The 17,976-nt window shown below is 63.9% G+C and overlaps 1 protein-coding gene across 1 annotated transcript in view; it reads right to left on the bottom strand.

The window, feature by feature from the left end:
* The window catches only part of ITPK1 (inositol-tetrakisphosphate 1-kinase), an 83,789-nt gene that overhangs the window by 22,207 nt on the left and 43,606 nt on the right, over positions 1–17,976 (bottom strand). The window contains 1 exon segment of the mRNA XM_056133519.1: positions 12,186–12,311. Coding sequence (XP_055989494.1) covers positions 12,186–12,311 — 126 coding nt within the window.

Here is a 17,976-nt window from a genome sequence, read left to right as displayed (position 1 = left end):
GGGGCGAGAGGCAGGTGGGCACACTGAATCAGACACCCTCTCTTGCGGGGCTGGGCCAGTCACAGTGGGGGGGGGCACGTGGCCTGATCCGAGGGGGGTCCCCGCAGACGACCCCCCACACCCCAGACAGGATCCAGATGGTGGAAATCTACCCTGCACAGCACAGGGGAGGCCGTGAGGGTCCCAAGCAGAGGGACAGGGCCGGAGCGATAGCACAGCGGGAAGGGTGTTTGTTTGCCTTGCACGCGGCCGACGCGGGTTTGATCCCCAGCATCCCACAGGGTCCCCCGAGCACCGCCAGGAGTGATTCCTGAGTGCAGGAGCCACGAGGACCCCCTGAATATCACTGGCTGTGACTCAAAAAGGGGGGGGGGCGGGGAGGGGAAGAGCAGCCGGGCAGGCGGCAGGAGGGCCCTGGGACCGGGAGGGGCGGCTGGGAATGCCCAGTTCAGCCTGTCTCCAAGGGAGAAGCGGCCACAGATGACTCCCCCTTGGCCTCTGGGCAAACACTTCCGGGGCCACTGCCTTGACCCCCAGGGCAGGTGCCAGCCCCATGCGCCCCCTCCCGTAGGTGCGGGCCAGCAGGAAGCCAGAGTGCGGCTTTCCTAGGAAGCCTCGGCAGGGCTGAGGAAGCCCCATTCTTCGCAGCCTCTATTTCAGGGAAGCGGCTCTGGCTCCTGGTAATCACCGAGGCCAGCGATGCCTATCTCCTCCCGGAAGCCGGGCACAGCGAGCCCGCTGGTCACCGGCCCGTCTTCCAGAACATCGGGGAGCTGGAGGGAGGGGGTCGTAGAAACAGGGCACCCCCACGGGCTGCAGCAAAGGCTCTGCCGAGGGGGGGGCCGCCCCCAGCACTCCACAGGGCCCTGCCCAGACTGGCCCCCGAGCCAAAAATAAATGGGACATCTCCATCTTCCCACCTGGGCACCCAGGAAGTCCTCAGGGTCAGCCCGACCTCTCCTCGGACACCTGCTGCAAGCCCTGATTCCTCAGTCAGCCTCAGTACCCGCCCTGGCCGGTACCCCTCCTCTGCCCCATCTGGCGGCGGGCCCAGCCGTCACTCTGGTATGGGACCCGGTCAGTTCCATGCCAGAGGCTCGGGGCATCCCCCAAATCTCTCCCCATATCCCCAGCTCCCAGGCCGTCCATACTCCTGGACGCTGTGGGGTCGGAAAGACCAGCACTGAGCAGACCTCACAGCCCCTCCTGCCGAGGAAGCAGTGTGGTGGGGGATCACGAGAGAGACAGACAGACAGACAGACAGATAGGGTCCCACTCCCATGAAGAAGCCCCAGCGCCCCTGTGACAACCCCCAGGATCACCATGGACACACCCCCCCCCCCAAGGGATTCTCTGCGGCTGTTTCCTCATCTGTGACTGGAGAGTCGAAACCGGCAGGCCCAAGGCGGCTGACTTCCAGGCCACTCCTGGGGGCTGCCCCGAGTCCGCCAGGCAGCCAGTGGCACAGCGGGGAAAAACGGGCACGCGCTCAGCCTCCCTGCAGAACGGAAGCGGGGCCAGAGAGATGGTCCAGGAGCTAAACATCTGCATGCCATGTGGCCCCTTCTACCTACCACAGATCAATCCTCGGCAAGGCATATGGTTCCCCTGAGCCCTGCCAGGAGTCAGCCCTGAGCATAGAACCAGGAGTCATCCCCAAACACAGAGCCAGGAGTCAGCCCCAAGCACTGAGCCAGGAGTCATCCCTGAACACAGAGCCAAGAGTCAGCCCTGGAACATAGAGCTAGGAGTCAGTCCCGAGCACAGAGCCAGGAGTCAGCCCTGGAACATAGAGCTAGGAGTCAGTCCCGAGCACAGAGCCAGGAGTCAGCCCCGAGCACTGCTCAAGCTCCCCCCAGCCCTACACCCAAGGGGAGAAAACCCCACCAATGGAAGCCTAATGAGAGACGTGGGTGCTGCCCTGTGTGGGCGCGATGCCCCCAATGACAGGGGGACAGAAACACGGCCGGGGGGCCTCCTTTCCCTCAGGCATCCCCACAAGCCCCCACATGAAGCAAGTCCCCGTGGCCCCCCATGTGTGTTCAGGGAGCTGAGGGCCACTGAGCAGCTCCTGACCCTGATGTTCTGTCCCAGGACAGGGACCTTTCGAGAGAACTGGGACCCGTCACCACAGGCGCTCAGGCTAAACTCACGGCGGGCCGAGACGGAGGCAGACAGAGAAATGCCTGGCAGGTCGACGCCAATGAGCCCTGGGCCGGCAGGAAAGCACCCTACTAGCAGAAGAATTATTCCCCCACGCGCTCTCTGGGGACAAGGACAAGGAGGACAGCGCTGGCTTCCCAACGGCCCTGTACCCACCGCCTGCTTCCTTCCGGCCTTCCCTCAGCGCATTCCTCAGTGCGCTCAGTATCTGCTCATTGGGGAGGCCGAGTGCCTGCCCTGAGGGTCCCCGTGCAGAGAAAAGGCCCAGCTGGGGGCCAGAGAGGCAGCACAGCCGGCAGCGTGGCACCTTCCATGGGGCTGACCCAGGTTCGATCCCCGGGAACTGCATGGGGTCCCCCGAGCACTGTGAGGAGCGAGCCCTGAGCAGGAACGGGGAGTGAGCCCTGGGCGCCATCAGTGCTGACCCCTTGGGGGGACCAAAAAACACAATTTGAGGGGCTGGAGCGATAGCACAGCGGGTAGGGCGTTTGCCTTGCACGCAGCCAACCCAGGTTCGATCCTCGGCATCCCATAGGGTCCCCTGAGTACTGCCAGGAGTAATTCCTGAGCTCAGAGCCAGGAGGAACCCCTGAGCATCGCTGGGTGTGACCCCTCCCAAAAAACAAACAAAAAAAAGTCTCAAGGATCTGGCTTCCATATCACCCAGCAACTCCACTCCTGGGAATACACCCGGGAGCCCCAAAGCATGAATCAGAAACGACCTTCTGCACTCCTGAGCTCGTGGCAGCGCTGTGGACAACAGCCAAAGCACGGGAACCACTCGAACGCCCACAAACAGATGACTAGATAAAGAAATAAGAAAGAACGCACAATGGAATACTATGCACGTGTACACATATGCCAATGGAGTACTATGTAGCCTTCAAAGAGAATGAAGCCATGCAACTTGCTGGGAATCTGGAGAGTACGGTGTTGAGTGCTATGGCCGGAGGGGGAGGAACAGAGGCAACATTGTAGCACGGTCTCTCTCAGCCCTGCGAGATGAAAAAACCTCAGAGCGAAAAGCAAATGCCCAACGGCAACAGAAACGAAGAGCAGAACTGGTCTCCGGTAGGAGGCTTGGCACCGGGGCAGGGGGCCGGGGGAGAGTTAGCGAACGGAACACAAGGACGATGGGGGCAGGGAATGTGCCTGTCACAGAGGCGGGCTGGGGACGGGAGGGAAACTGGGGACATTGGTGGAGGGTAGCGGGCACTGGTGTAGGGACGCTGTTGGGACAATGTATGCCTGAGACCATCAAAACTATCTTTCCAGCTTTGCAATTCACCGTGATTCAACTGAAAGAAAAAAGAAAAACAAAACCAGGCTTTTCGGGGGCCAGAATGATAGTACAGTGGGTAGGGCATCTGCTTTGCACGTGGCCAACCCAGGATTGATCCTCGGCATTCCATATGGTCCCCTAACTGGGGCCGTAGATATAGAACAGCGAATAAGGTGTTTGCCTTGCACGCAGCCAACCCAGGTTCGATTCCCAGCATCCCGTATGGTCCCCCAGAACCGCCAGGAGTAATTCCTGAGTGAAGAGCCAGGAGTAAACCCTGAGCATTGCCGGGTGTGACCCAAAAATGGCCCCAAAAAATCATCATGCCTTTCTCCTTACTGTCACTGTCCTCCCATTGTTCATCAATGTGCTCGAGCAGGCCCAGTAACGTCTCCACTGGGAGACTTGTTACTGTGTTTGGCATATCGAATACGTCACGGGGAGCTTGCCAGGCTTTGCCATGCAGGCGAGATACTCTCGGTAGCTTGCCGGGCTCTCCCAGAGGAATCGAACCTAGGTCGCCCAGGTCGGCCGTGTGCAAGACAAACACCCTACCTGCTGGTCTCACACTTCCTCTGGCTGTAAGAACCCTAAGTCAGGTCTGAGTAAAGAACTCCAACGACAAGGTGCACGGGAGGAAACGATCAATGGCAGGAATCCACACGACTGTGCACGAGACTGCGGTTTCCTAGCTCTGGACGCCCACGTCACAGTCAAGTAAAGCAAGACAAGGGGCCTGAGCGACAGTACAGAGGGTAGGGCACTTGCCTTGCACATTGGTTGACCCGGATTCAATCCCCGGCACCCCACAGGGTCCCCCAAGCACCGCCAGGAGTAATTCCTGAGTGCAGAGCCAGGAGTAACCCCTGAGCATCACCAGGTCTAGCTGAAAAGTCAGAAAGGAAGAAGGGAGGGAGGGAGGGAGGGAGGGAAGGCGGGACAGAGGGAAGGAAGGCAAGAGAAAGAAAAGAAAAGGAGATGAAGGGGCAAGGGCAAGGGCAAGGCCACGCTCCTCAGAGCTGGTTCTCTGGGTGGGTCTGTGGCTGGAGTGGACACAGTCGCCCACTGGTCAGACAAGCTCGGGGCTGGAGGAACGCAGACGGGCAGGCAGTCCTGGGAACAGCATCGTCCTGCCAGGACAAAGACTGTCCCTGCTGTGGGAAACAGAGCCCAGGGCAACGACTGTCCCAAGCCCTGCCCTGCCAACCCAGGCCTGCCCCGGAGGCAGCTACAGCTCCAGAGCTGGGACGGAGCAGCCCCCGGCCACCCGACGGAGAAGCTGTCGGAAAGACGCCTCCTCGGCAGCCAGGTACACATGCGAGGTAGGCCTGCCGGTCTCTGGGCGAGCACCCCAGGCAGGGGAGGGAGGAGGAGGCACCGACGGCGCGGGGCGGGGCTGCCCCGTGAATCATGGGGCATCTGCTGTGTGGGAACGGCCCCGAGTTGCACAGAACACATACTTTGCTTTTACTGGTGCTTCGGGGGCACGGGCGGGGTGGGGGTGGGGGGTGCTGACTCACCCCTGGCAGTGCTCAATGTGCGAAGGGCCAGGGCCATCGTCCTCCTCACCCCCAATGACAGAGTGCATTCCTCAGTGCTTCAGTGACAACCGCGGGCAGGCCTGGGACCGAGCGGCCGGCCCTCCCCCCAGGCGCCGCGGGTTGTCTGGGCCGCCAGCCGGCAACGCAACGTGGACTAATTCTAGGGCAGAAAACCCAACACAGTGCAGGATTCCTTCCCACCTCACCCGAGGCACGGCCGCCGTCCCCCACGGGTCCTGCTCACCACCAAGGTGGACACAAGGCCATGAAGGTCTGGGGAGAGTCTAACCTCAGGAACTGAGCCATGGGGCTGGGGAGCAGATATGCACCAGTCTCGGTAGGAACTGTGATTCCTGCCACCAGCGGGGAGGCCAGGGGCCGCGTCCCCAGGAGGCTCCTCTACCAGCCGAAGGACAGGCCATGGAGGCAGGGCAGGCCATAGTACAGCGGGTAAGGCACCTGTCAACACAGGTTCGATCCCCGGCACTCCACAGGGTCCGCCAAGCCCTGCCTGGAGTGATCCTGAGCACAGAGCCAGGAGTCAGTCAGTCCCAGGCACCATGGCGTGGTGTAGCCCCAAACGGCAACCAAGTCACAGCTGGGGCTGATGGGAAAGGGGTGCCCGGGTGTACTCGGCACCACCGACTCCTGGCTGCCCCCGGGCACAGGGTCCAAGCCCAGACCTTCCGGGGTGGAGGGAAGCCAGGAGGCTCCTAGCTCCTCATGGCCTGACACCCAGGGGGTGGGACAGTGGGACGAGAGGCAGAGGCAGGAGCATCAACGGTGGAGGCCCCGCCTGGGCACCGGATACGCGTGTGTGTACCTATATGTCTGTGAACCTATGTGCATGTGTGCATGCTTGTGTGTACACAGGCCTGTGTGCATGTGTGCGTCTGTATGCATGCCTATGAGCATGCGTGCCTATTGTGTGTGCGCATGCCTAAGTGTACACCTAACCATGTGCGTTCCTGGGTATGTCTGTGTCTGCATATGTGCCTGTGTGCATGTATGCATATGTATGTATGCGTGTGTATGCATATGCATGTAACACGCATATGTGTAAGTGCATGTGTGTATGTGTACATGTGTGTATGTGCATGTGTTTGCATGTGTGCTTCCGTGCGTGTGTGTACGTGTGTGTACATTTGTGTGTGCACGTGTGCGTGTGTACTTGTGTGTGTGTGTGTGTGTGTGCAGCTGTACGTGCCGTGTGTCCATAGCAAGGGCTCCAGGGGCCACCACCAGCCATGTGACAGTGACAGGCTGCTCACCCTCACCGGGGTGACTCGGCAGGGGATGAGAGCAGGGGCGCGCGGGCCCATGCAGAGAGTCGGGGGTGGCCGCGGCCAGGGGGCTCCGCAGAGGGTCACTGCACACAGAGGGGCAAAGGCACAGTCTGGGCTGGGAAGGCCAAGGGGGGCTGCGTGAAGGCCCAGGGGTCAGCCGGAGATGGTCAGTCAGAGGCGTGGACTTGCTCCAACAGCAGCAGGTTCTCCCGGGGAGGACGGCCAGTGCAGCGCTGGCCAGCAAGTGCCAGGCCACGGGAGGGCATGGGAAGGCCAGTGCCCTGCCCCAGGTCAGCAGCAGGGTCGGCCAGCGGCCATGGGTGCTGGGCACGGCAGAGGCGGAAGGACCAAGCCGCTGCTTGATCTTTGGCACGATGCCATCGCGGATTTGGCAAAGCGGGCGGAAGGAAAATTCCCATTGATGGGCGCCCCGGCCTGCGGGTTCTTTAGCTCCGAGCTGAACCCGCCAGGAGCCCGGGCGACATGTCAGGAGAAAGAGGAAGCCGAGCGTGCCAGCCACGGCCGCGGAGCCCGAGTCACAGGGAGGCCGGACCAGGCGCCGGGTACTCGCCACAACACCCGATGCCAAAGCGAACCGATTAGCAACACCTCCAGGAGCGTGTTGGACACGGCCTATGGGGGGGGCGGGCGTGAGGCCAGACACGGGGATGTGCATGTCAGAGGGCAGCTCAGCCCTCCTCCTCCTGGGCTCCGCCTCACGGCATCCCCCCTGCGGGCTCTCCCACCAGCCCCAGGACCATGTCTCACAGGGGGACAGCGGGAGGTCATTTCCTGACAGCCCCCAGCCGACAGTCGGCTCGGGGGCACGGGGACACAGGGGCCTGTTTCTGGGCTGGAGAGGGGCGAGGGGCATGTTGAGCACCCAGAGGTCCGGAGTGGGCAGGGGAGCCAGATGGAAACCATCGCGGCCCAAACCGGGGAGCTGGACACCAGGGCCGAGACAAGCTGCGCTGTGCGGGAGAGACCCCCGCCCCCCCGCACCCTCTGGCACCCAACATGCACCTTCCTCATCTCCTGTCTGCAAGACGCTGGCGGGCACCCCAGTCCCTGGAACCCCACAGCCACGTGTGGCCTCCAGGGCTGAGGGAGAAGGGGGGCTGCCGGCCAGCAGAAACAGGATGGCCTTTCCTGGTGGGGACCCCTGGCACAGCCCACACTGCTGAGCCGAGTGAAATGGGGGGGTCAAGCCACACCCTCCCCCGCCTGCATGTGCCGCCAGGGCACTGGGGGGGTCAGGGCACCCCTCCCCCGATGCTGTGCAGCCAAGCACCCCTGCAGCCAGGGTCAGAAGCAGCGAGGCCTCCCCCAGGCCCCAGACGACCCACCTGTGCCCCGGGTCAGCACCTCCTGGCTGATCTGGCGCGTGGCCACTGCCCAGAGCTGGGACGGGTGCCACACCCCGGCCACAACCCCCACAGGCCCCAGGCTCCCACAGCTCTGGCCTGTCACCCCTCAGCTCCAGGCCGACAACTCGGATAGGTTGCCCGGGACCGCCCAGGACGCGGGCCTCGATCTTCTGTTTCCGGAACTCACAGTGATTTACACACCACGTTCTCTCCTTCCCGCAGGCCCTGGTGTCCTGCTATCTCAGTCCTGCCTGCCAACACAAACACACACGTTCTCACACAGACACACACACAGAGACACACGCTCTCTCTCTCTCACACACACACACACACATGCACACAGACATACAGACTCACGCAGACACACTCAGGTACATGCACTCACACACATGCACTCAGACACACATGCACACATTCATGCTCAAAAATACATATGCATACACACAAATGTGCATGCATGCAACAGATGCGCACACACACACACACACACACACACACACACACGCCATGGGGTCCGACTGCCAGCTCTCCTGCCCTTACTGTCTTTTACGGGCCCTGGCAGATGGGCAGTGCTCAGTTGCACACGGCGATGGGTGAGTCAACCTCACAGCCCTTTAAGGGCGGCCTCACAGATCGATGCGGACGGACCCTTTGAGATAGGCCAGGGCCGGGCTGAAAGGCGGGGAGGACACTTGGCTTCCTTGTGGGCACCCGGCTCACCTGGGCAGCTCTCTGGCAGGGTGTCAAGCCGCACCCTCTCGAAGAGAGAATGGGTCTCTGGGGTACAGCTGCCGGCTGGGCCCAACGCAGCTTCCTAGGCCACCCGAACTACCCCCAGTGCACAGGGAAGTGGGGGGCTCACCAGACATCTGGCCCCACGCGGACCCCATTCCGGGAGGGGGCACCTAATGCCACTGGGCGCCCCGATGCCTGAACACAGCCCCCCAACCCGTGCCCAGACCCACGAGCCCCCACTAAGTCTAGCCGGGATGCCGAGCCCCCCACAGTGACGCACGCAGGCGGCCTCCTGCAGCTCCGGGGAAGAATCCACGTCAGCAGCTGCTGACACAGGGCCCGGGGGGTGGGGGTGGGGGGCAGATAGGCCGGGGGTAGCGACTGGTCCCATGCATCCTGATGGCTACCCCAGGGAGGAGAGGGGCCGCGCGGGGGAGGTGCATGCGGGCCCTTCCTGCCTCCTGGCCCAGTCCCCTCAACACCCTCCACACCCCGTGGGTCAGCAGGCCTGGGCGCCCAGGGAGCAGGGGGTCCCCTTTCCACACACAGATGCGGCAGCCCAAGAGCAGGGAAGGTGGTACCCGAGGGCACCCAGTGAGACGGGCTGGGGGCTCCCCAGTGGTGGAGGGCTCGGGCCACCTACCCAGGAGAGAGCATCCCCCCGGGGGCCCACATGACTGCACAGACGGTGTCTGGGGAGTGACACGCTGCAGAGTGACAGCGCAGTGGGTCACCATGAGCCCCCAGCAGCCAGGAGTCTGCCTGTGACCCACGCCCTACCCCCCCCACCCCCGTGTCTGATTCACTCCCTGACTCCAGGGCGCCCCCACCAGCCCGGCGCCCGCCATGCCTCGTCACATCCAAGCACAGGGCAGCCGTCTGCAGGGCTCGACCCAGCTGCCAGCTCACCGAGGGCGACACGGGTGACACCCCCCCCCCCCCAAGCTGGAGACAGAAGAGCAAGCCTCTGCCATCATGACAACACACCAACACCTCAGCCATGACACGCAGGGCAAGGGGACTGCAGGGCAGGACACAGGCGGGGCCGTAAGCCAAGGGACGAGGGGGACACAGGTGGGGCTGTAGGTCAGGATGTTTGTGGGGCAGGTGGGCTGGGAGCTGAGATATCAGGGCATGGGCACAGGGGGCACAGAGGGGCTGTGAACTGGGATTTGGGGGTGCAGTGGCCTGTGAACTTGGATGTGGGGGTTCAGGGGGGCTGTGAGCTGGGATATGGGGGTGCAGGGGGCTGTGAGCTTGGATGTGGGGGCACAGGTGAGCTGTGAGCTGGGATGTGAGGGTTCAGGGGGGCTGTGAGCTGGGATATGGGGGTGCAGGGGGCTGTGAGCTGGGATATGGGGGTACAGGGGGCTGTGAGCTTGGATGTGAGGGTTCAGGGGGGCTGTGAGCTGGGATATGGGGGTGCAGGGGGGCTGTGAGCTGGGATGTGAGGGTGCAGGGGTCTGTAGCCAAGCACCTGAGTTTGTGGAAACCCATTGCTGGGGCCTGGGCAACCCATCCCAGTTCCCCCCACCAGCCTCCCTGTGGGGGGGCCCCGGTTGATCCGTGCACAGACTGTCTCAGCTCAGATGAGGGGCATGAGGGGTCACCCAGGGGACAGGAATATCCTTTCAGCTCCAGACACAGGGGATCCCCGACAGTTTAGGGCTCAACCCCCTAAAGTACCTCCGGGGGGAGCCCGGGAGGACCCCGCTGAGAGCCGCGGCCCTGGCGGCCTGGAGGCACGGCGAGCAGGTTCTCCCGTCCCCGAGGAGGTCACCACCCGCCCAGAGAGCCCGAAGGGACCTTTGCCCAGATGCGACTCCCGATAAGCGTCTCTGGCAGAGGCGCGGCGGCCGGCCGGCTCGGGAGCTTGGCACGGGCAAACCTCTGAATCATCCCGGCGAGTCTCCAAGCCAAGCCCTCCCGAGGCCAATTCTCCAAGCCCAAATCCAATAAAAGCCGGGGGGAGGCGTTCCCCTGACAACAGCTTCAGAGGCGCTGCAACAAGCCCTGGGCCCGGCCCGCCCCCCCACCCCCACCCCAGTCCACGGGGTTCCCAGAGGCCCTTCCCCCTGCCAGCAGGACACGGGGTGCGGCCAGGGCACCCCGCTGGGCGGGAGGCCTCGCGGCCACGGGGGCATCTTGGAAACCCAGGCTGGAGATGGCTCAGCGAGCCCGGCCCCCTCTGGGTACGCCAGCATCCCCCCAGCCCGCAGACCCCCGGGAGACACGGTACACGATCCCCCCGGGGTCACGGCTGCCTCTGGAGTGAGGCTCAGCGGGAGGGCACCGGCCTGGCACATGCTGAGCCCTGAGTTCACTCCCTGGCACCGCAGGGAGGAACAAACGAACGCTAGAGGAGGAATCGGGGGAACAGCAGGCTGGGGGGCAGGCAGGGGGGTGCCCCCATCAGCCCCTCCCGCGTCTGGCTCTGGCCCCAAATCCCAATCCCACGTTTGTTCTGACAGCAGACAGGCCGGGCTGACGGCCAGCGCAGGCCCCTCCCCGCCCTCCCCCTGCGGCGCCCCCCAGCTGCCCCGTCTCTGCCGCCTGTCTTCTGGGGGCCCCATGAAACGTGCGGCCCGTCACCCTGTTCCCCAAAGAATTGTTTTCCTCCCGAAAGAGGAAACGCGGTGCCTTATCAGATATCCGCTCGGCGCTGGGGCAGAGACAGGCCGTGAAATGGATCCCCGAGAGGGGGTCGGGGGCTGGGAGGAGGTCACCCCGAGGCCACCCAGGGCGTCCCCGAGGGCCGGCTGGGTGTGGGACGTCCTGGGTGGGACGGGCTCCAGGGAACCGGTCAGGACCTCCCTGGAGAGCCCCCCACTCCCCGCCACTGACCCCCACACAGAGGGGTGCAGGTTCTGCCCGTGGCTGGCCCTTCCTGGGCGGGGCCATGTGCCAGGGGGCAGCAGGGACCCCGGAGAGGGGAGGCGTCTGCTCCACTGCGCTGGCTGGGGGCTGCCATCCTTCACCTGGGAGCCCGGGGGCAAGGAATGGGGGACCCCACCTGGAGCAGCCCGCCCGCCTCCAGGTAACCCCCACCCTGACAGCACTGGAAGCAGACGCCCCGGGAAGTGCTGCAGACGCGTGGATCCCCCCAAGTTTCGAGGAGCCCACCCAGTCACGGGGAAGAAAAGAGGGGCCGCGGGCACAGGCCTCTCCATGACCTGCAACCCAGGAGCCCCCCAGGCAGTCACCACGGGAACATGGGAGGGGGAATCGGGGCAGGGGGGCACGACCCTGAACACCCAGAAAGGAAACACCGTTGGAGGGGTCAGAGAGACTCCATCCTGAAGGGGAAAGCCAGATGTCACCTCCCCAAGCTCCAAAGCCTGGAAGTGAGGGGGGCGCCGGCACCCCCCCACACACCGGTGACAGCCAGACCTCAACTGGTCAGCGGGCCTGCGTCTCCCTGACCGCTCCCTCTCACGGCGGGGGAAACAGGCCAAGTCAGTGCTGGGGGGAGGGAGGGTCCCGGGGAAGCCCTGAGCCCTTACGGTGCAGAGAGGGGAGGGGTTCCCCACCCAGGCATGTCTTGGGGGTCCTCTTCATGCGTGTGCCCACTCAGGGCCACTCACTGCTGGTGGCCGGTGCTCACAGGGACGGGGATGGGTGGGACGTGGATGGGTGGGACGTGGGGGGAGGGGAAGCTACATCCGGGCTGGGCTCTCAGCACTCAGGTATGTCCGGGAAGGGAGCAGACGCAGAAGGAAGGAAGAGGGGTGCCCAACCTTGGACAGCAGCAAGGGACGCGGAGGCCCGGGGCGGGGGGGACAGGACAGTGGACGGCAGTTGGTGGCCTCACCTGGAACCTGTACACCAGCTCCAGGGACTGGCTGTCGTTCTGGTCAGCCTCGAGGATGACATCGGTGAGCTTGTGGATGATGACGTCCAGGGGACCCTGCTCCTCAATGGGCCGGTTCAGGTTCAGCTGCAGCGACATAGAGGGAGTAGGGTGGAGAGGTCAGATCTGGGCCCACCCCGCCAGGGCACAGAGTGGGGGAAGGGGAAGGCGGGGCCCCCTGCCGGGGAAACAGGACGAGGCCCTCAGGTTCGGGAACTCCGCCCGGGCAGGTGCTGCGGGTCCCCAGCGCACCCGGACACTGGGCGCCAAGTCGGGTGACCCAGTGGCCAGGGCTCCGTGGGTACCCCCAAGCCCTGCACCCCAGTCTGAGCGGAGAACACCCCACCCCCACCCCCCCACGCCAGAACCCCACATCCCTGGCACGAGAGACTGGGGGATCCCCGGCTCGGCCCTCCCTGACGCTCAGCACCCTGTCCTGCCGTCACGGAGAGGACAGCGCAAGGGACAGCACGGGCTGAAGCCACCCAGGGTGCGAGCCCGTTTTGGGGCCCAGGAAGCTGCGCCCGTCGCCCCCATATCGGCTTTGGGCCTTGGCCTCGGGCCGTGTCTCTGCATCAGCAGGAGGGCGAGAGCAACCTGGGGTCTGTCCCCGCGCGCCCCCATCACGCAGCTGGCCCGGAGGAGGGCCCCTGTCCCAGGCTTTGGGCAGCTTGCAGGGACGCTGACACGTCCCACCCCTGGTATGTCCCCACGTTTGTGGTGTTTTGGGGTCTCCTTAGCAGGGTCTGGGCACGAGGGGCCTCTCCCAGTGACACTCAGCAGCCCAGGCGGGTAGGGGCCACACTGCGGTCACCCTGGGGTCCAACTCAGGTCCCGGTGCAAGCAGGGCCCCGACCACCACCATCCCCCCGCCTCACACCCCGCCAGTTAGACTTCCAGAAGCCCAGTTGCCTCCTGCTGGGGTCACGCATCCATCCCTCCGGTTTTGGGGGCCGTGTTTGGCTCCTGGCGGTGCTCAGGGCTCACTCCTAGCTCTGTGCTCAGAGGCGACTCCTGGCGGTACTAGGGGGAGGGATGGAACCTCAAGCAGGGTCAGCCTCCCGCCTGGCCAACGCCTCACCCCTGCTCTGCCCTTCCTGCTGCTCCCCTGCCTAGAAACGACGACAACATCCCGGCCTTGTCCTGCCCTGGTGACCGGCCCGCTGGTCTCTCGTCGGGGCACCCAGACGGGGTCCTCAGAGCGAGGGGCTGAAGGGGGGAGGTCAGGCCCAGGCCACCGAGAACCAGGGAAGGACAGCAAGCAGACATGCAGCAGCCCCGGGATGAGCTGCCAGGAAGGAGCCTGGGCACAAGCACACCCTGCCTCAGTTTCCCCGGCCCCAGGAGGGAGAGGGACGGGCTCTCTGATCCCATCAGACCCCGCTCCCCGGGACACACAGAGGCACAGAGCTGGGAAGGAGGGAGGGAGGGGGTGGGGGGAGCAGGAATCGCACAGGGGGCACCAACACAGACCCCACCCACTGCCACCGCGGCTCCGTGAAGGGCGCAGTGACCAGGACAGACAGATGGGACAGACGGGTCCCAAACCTGGGGGACGGGGACGCAGTGCCCTGGGCTCTGTCAGAGGCTGCACCCAGTCCACCTCCCGCCCAGCGTCTCCACAAAGAAGCTTCCAGATCTAGTGGGCCACAGGAGGAGATGGGGGGGGGGGGGGGGGTGCCGCTGTGGGGCGGGGGGGTGCTCTGCTCTTCGGGGCCACACTCCAAGCTCATGTGCCTCTGAGGAAGGACAGGCGGGGAGGGAGGCCCGGGGGGAGGGGGGCGCCCCACTCCAGAGGGCCGGAGCACTTCTCCCGGTCCCTTTGTTTTCTGTCCCTGCTCCACCCCGGCAGGGAACGTTCCCAGGACTCACTGTCCTCCCCCCACCCCGAGCCCGGGGTCCGTCGGTCCAGGCCCCCTCGGCCCCTAGCCGGGCGGCTCCGTGAAAGGCGGCCAGAGCCAGGCACGGGGGCGGGGGTGGCCTTGCTTCCGAGCCATGCCACCCCCTAGGCCCGGAGCTCGGAGACAAGGACACACTGTCCCCCTGGCCGGGAGGGCCGGCCGGAACACGGGGAGGGCCGGCCGGAGGGGGACAAAGGCGCATAGAAGCCCAGTGGCCCCAAAGTCACCTCTGATTCCCGAAAGACGCAGACCCCTGGCCCAGCAGCAGGCGTGGCTCGCTCTGTCCCCTCCTGCCTGGGACAGGGACAGTCCCGCCCCCCCCCCCCCCCCCACGGAGAACCAGCCCCCGCTCCGCCTCAGCCCGGCTCTCTCCCCTATTGGCCAAATCCTCACACCTCACCATACACACACACACACACACACACACACACACACACACACGGAGCCTCTAGGACAGAGCGGCAGAAAGGTGTCATCCGTGGGAAACACGGGCAGCTCTCCCAGGAGCCCCGACGGGCACCTCCTGTCCGCCCCCCTCCAAGGACAAGGACCCCCTCAACTAGCACACGAGCAGGGTGGCCGGACTGTCCCGAGACCCTGACTCACCGGCTCAGTCCATTCGACAGGGGCCTGTGACTCTCCCGGGGTCCCCAGCCCACGAACACAACTCAGAGCAGCACTGAGGGGGGCTTCCCAGGATGGCAGGAAAAGATGGGGAGGGGGCGAGGGAGGGTGGGACACTGTCCTCCGGGTGGGAAAACTGAGGCACAGACAGACCTTGAAGCCCCCCCCCGGGAAATCTGAGAGGCTTGGGGTTTGGAAAGCTTCCAGCAGGTGGACCCCAAGAGGGGCTGGGAGGGAAAGGGGGGGCACGGAAGTCCCACCCTTTTCTTACACCTGGCTTCACTCCCCCTCTCCCTCTGCACCTCCACCTGCAACCCACCCCTGCCCCCATCAGATCCCACCAACAACAACCTGGGAGCCCCTCAAACACAAGAAGTTGTCTGGGGGGGGGGGGCCACTGAGCAACAGCTGACAGGTATTAGCTTAAAAACACGGAGTGGGGGGTAGCGATACTTGGGGGGGGGGCCTGAGTCCTAACCTGATCTCCGGAGAAGCAGGCAGAAAGCCTGGGGGGGTGGGGGAGAGGAGGGGTCTCCCACCACCCCACCCATGGGTATCTTGTGTCTGGAGCCCAGTTGGGGCTGGGGGGTGCCGGGGGAAGGGAAGGAGAAATGCAGAGGATGGGGGGCAGGGGGTGTTTTTCGCCCACAGCACCCTCCAGAAATGTCAGCTATTGTATTTCCCTCTTCCTCCTGCTGGCACGACGACTGCCCAGTGGAAATTTCCCTGACGTTCTTGCCCTGCGAGCTTCCGTCTAGGCCAGAATTTTAAGTCTGCAAAGCCAAGGCTGCCGGGGCTGGCGGGACCCCTCGGTCGCATGCCGCTGCCGGGGTAAAGTTACGGGCAACAGTCCACAGCACGCGGGGAGCTGCACCCACGGCGTCCCCACGCTCCGCGTCTGGACCCAAGCAAGAGAAGCACTTGGTGCCGGAGGCAAAGGGGGCTCAACGCTGGGCCCGGGGCGGTGGGGGGGGGAGCGTGCAGCCCCCCTTTGCCAAGGCCACGCAAGCTCCTGAGATCCCGCCTTCCGCCGCCCTCCCGCTCAGGTCACCCTGCAGAGTGCTGGTTCTTAGTCGTGCCTTCAAACGGAAGGTACTAGATCTGAATTCTGGCTCCCTCAAGGTGCAAACAGGAGCCCAGGAGGAGGGTAAGTGAGCACCTAGTCGCACCCAGAAGTACCCTGGCTGTGCCAGGAGTTCAGGTCTGGGCTCAGCGGCCAGCCCCGACATCTGGTCTCTCCCCGAGGGGTGGGGGAGTCGGGTTTGGTGCCTTTTGGGGGGACAGTGGCCTCGGAGAAGTGTGGGCTTCGTGGATCCAAAGACCCGGGCAGAAAGAGCCAATCTACCTTCCAAAAGGGCACCCCGTGTCCTGCAGGGGGTCCGGAACGAGAGGTCACGTGGGGTCAGCAGGCAGGACCAGACACCTACCCCATCACCCTCTGCCCCCTCCCCCGACGGGGAGGGGAGACGTAACAAAAGCTCCCCACCCCGGTCCCCCACCACCCCATTCCAATCACCATGGTTACGGGAACAGATGCCATGGGTAAGGCAGGGCTGCAGTGCCTGGCCCCCCACGCCCCCACAGCCACCCAATGTTGAGGTTAAAGGATGAATCCTGTGACTCCAGAGTCCCAGGAATTTTGAGAGCCAGCATCGCTGCCAAGGGCTGGAAAGTGGCATGCACTTGACCCCAGTGCTCAAGGGCCCCAAAGCAAGGGCCTGTGTCCGGCAGCCACATACCGGGGCAGAATCCAAGGAGAGACCAGTCTGGGCCCTGCGACCCAGAGAGTCCAATAGATGGACCAAAGGCCTAGAACCGCGTCCACTGAATTACCAGGCACTAACTCACCCACACTGGGGGTCTCCGGGCCGCAGACAACAGAGCCACCCAAGACCCTGCTGGCTGGGGACAAGCCGGAGAGGACAGACACACGGAGAGCGGCAGGTTCTGCTTAGAGGGGCTGGGGTGGGGTGAGACCTCTTTCTGGAGGCAGGAGGTAGCTGTTCCCCGCTGCCTTTGGGGGACAGAGCTTGTGGATGGTTCTAGTCAATGAGCGGGCAGATGCATCACTTCCAGGGAGGGGCATTTGGCCGCCGGGCACAGGACTGGCTGCAGCTTGAGCGGATGGAGTCCCAGGCTGGACCGTGGCCCCCACCGGGAGAGACTCGGGATCCAGGCAAATCTGCTCGTCCAGGCAACAGAGCCCCCCGCCAGGCTCTCAGCATACAACAGTGTCCCCGCGGAGTCTGTTCTTCCCACTCGTCTCCCAAAGCTGTGTGGAAGGACAGGGGTCTGGGTGGGGTGAAGGGGCCCCAGGGGGACAGGCCAGCTGTGATGGAACCGGGCCCAGGGGGTGGATTCTGATACGGGAGGTGGGGGGGAGAACACTTGTCGGATCCCTTACGGTCTGGGGGCAGAAACGGAGGCGGCAACCCCAAAACCCTTCACTCTGGAGGTGTGTGACTAGATGCCCTGGTTGAGTACCCCTCCCTGGGGACGGGCATCACAGGCTGGCAGAGAGGAGGACCGGTCTGCGGAGCCGGCCACCCGGGCGTGCCCAGCCGGCCGTGCACTGATGCTGCTGATCAACGATCCACCTTCCCCCCGCCCCCACCTCAAAGGCAAATACTGTCACGGCCCCAGGTTTATTTTGCTCTCTTTGGGCCGCTCCACAGATAGGCACCGTCCTGCAGCCGTCAGCAACCCACCATCACCCCCCCACATACACACACACACTCACACTCACACACACACACACATGCACATACACATGCGCGCGCACACACCACCCCTACATGCACACACACGAGTGCATGCAGACACACACACCCCACCCACCACTGTGCGTGCAGACACACACTCACGCACACACACACATGCACATACCACACACACAAGCACGCACACACCACCCCTACATGCACACACACACGAGTGCATGCAGACATCCTACCAGTGTGCATGCAGACACCCTCCCACACACACACACACATACACCTTGAATTATGGTAGCTTCATTATATAGCTTAGTATCCAGAGCTAGCTGTCATTCTCTATGTTTGTTCTCATAACTTCCCCGACATCCTCCTCATTCAAGTTTTTCCTACATGTCTTAAGAAAAGCGTCGGGGCTACAAGGATCATTTATAGACAATTCAGAGGAAACTCGCAGCACGACGCTGACTCTCCCAATATGCAGCTCACATCACAAATGACTATTTTTCCTTT

The sequence above is a fragment of the Sorex fumeus genome, unplaced genomic scaffold (genome assembly GCF_029834395.1).
Source record: "Sorex fumeus unplaced genomic scaffold, SorFum_2.1 ptg000098l, whole genome shotgun sequence".
Lineage (NCBI taxonomy): Eukaryota > Metazoa > Chordata > Mammalia > Eulipotyphla > Soricidae > Sorex > Sorex fumeus.
The sequence above is the reverse complement of the archived record's forward strand: the minus strand, read 5'-3'. Positions and strand labels throughout refer to the sequence as shown.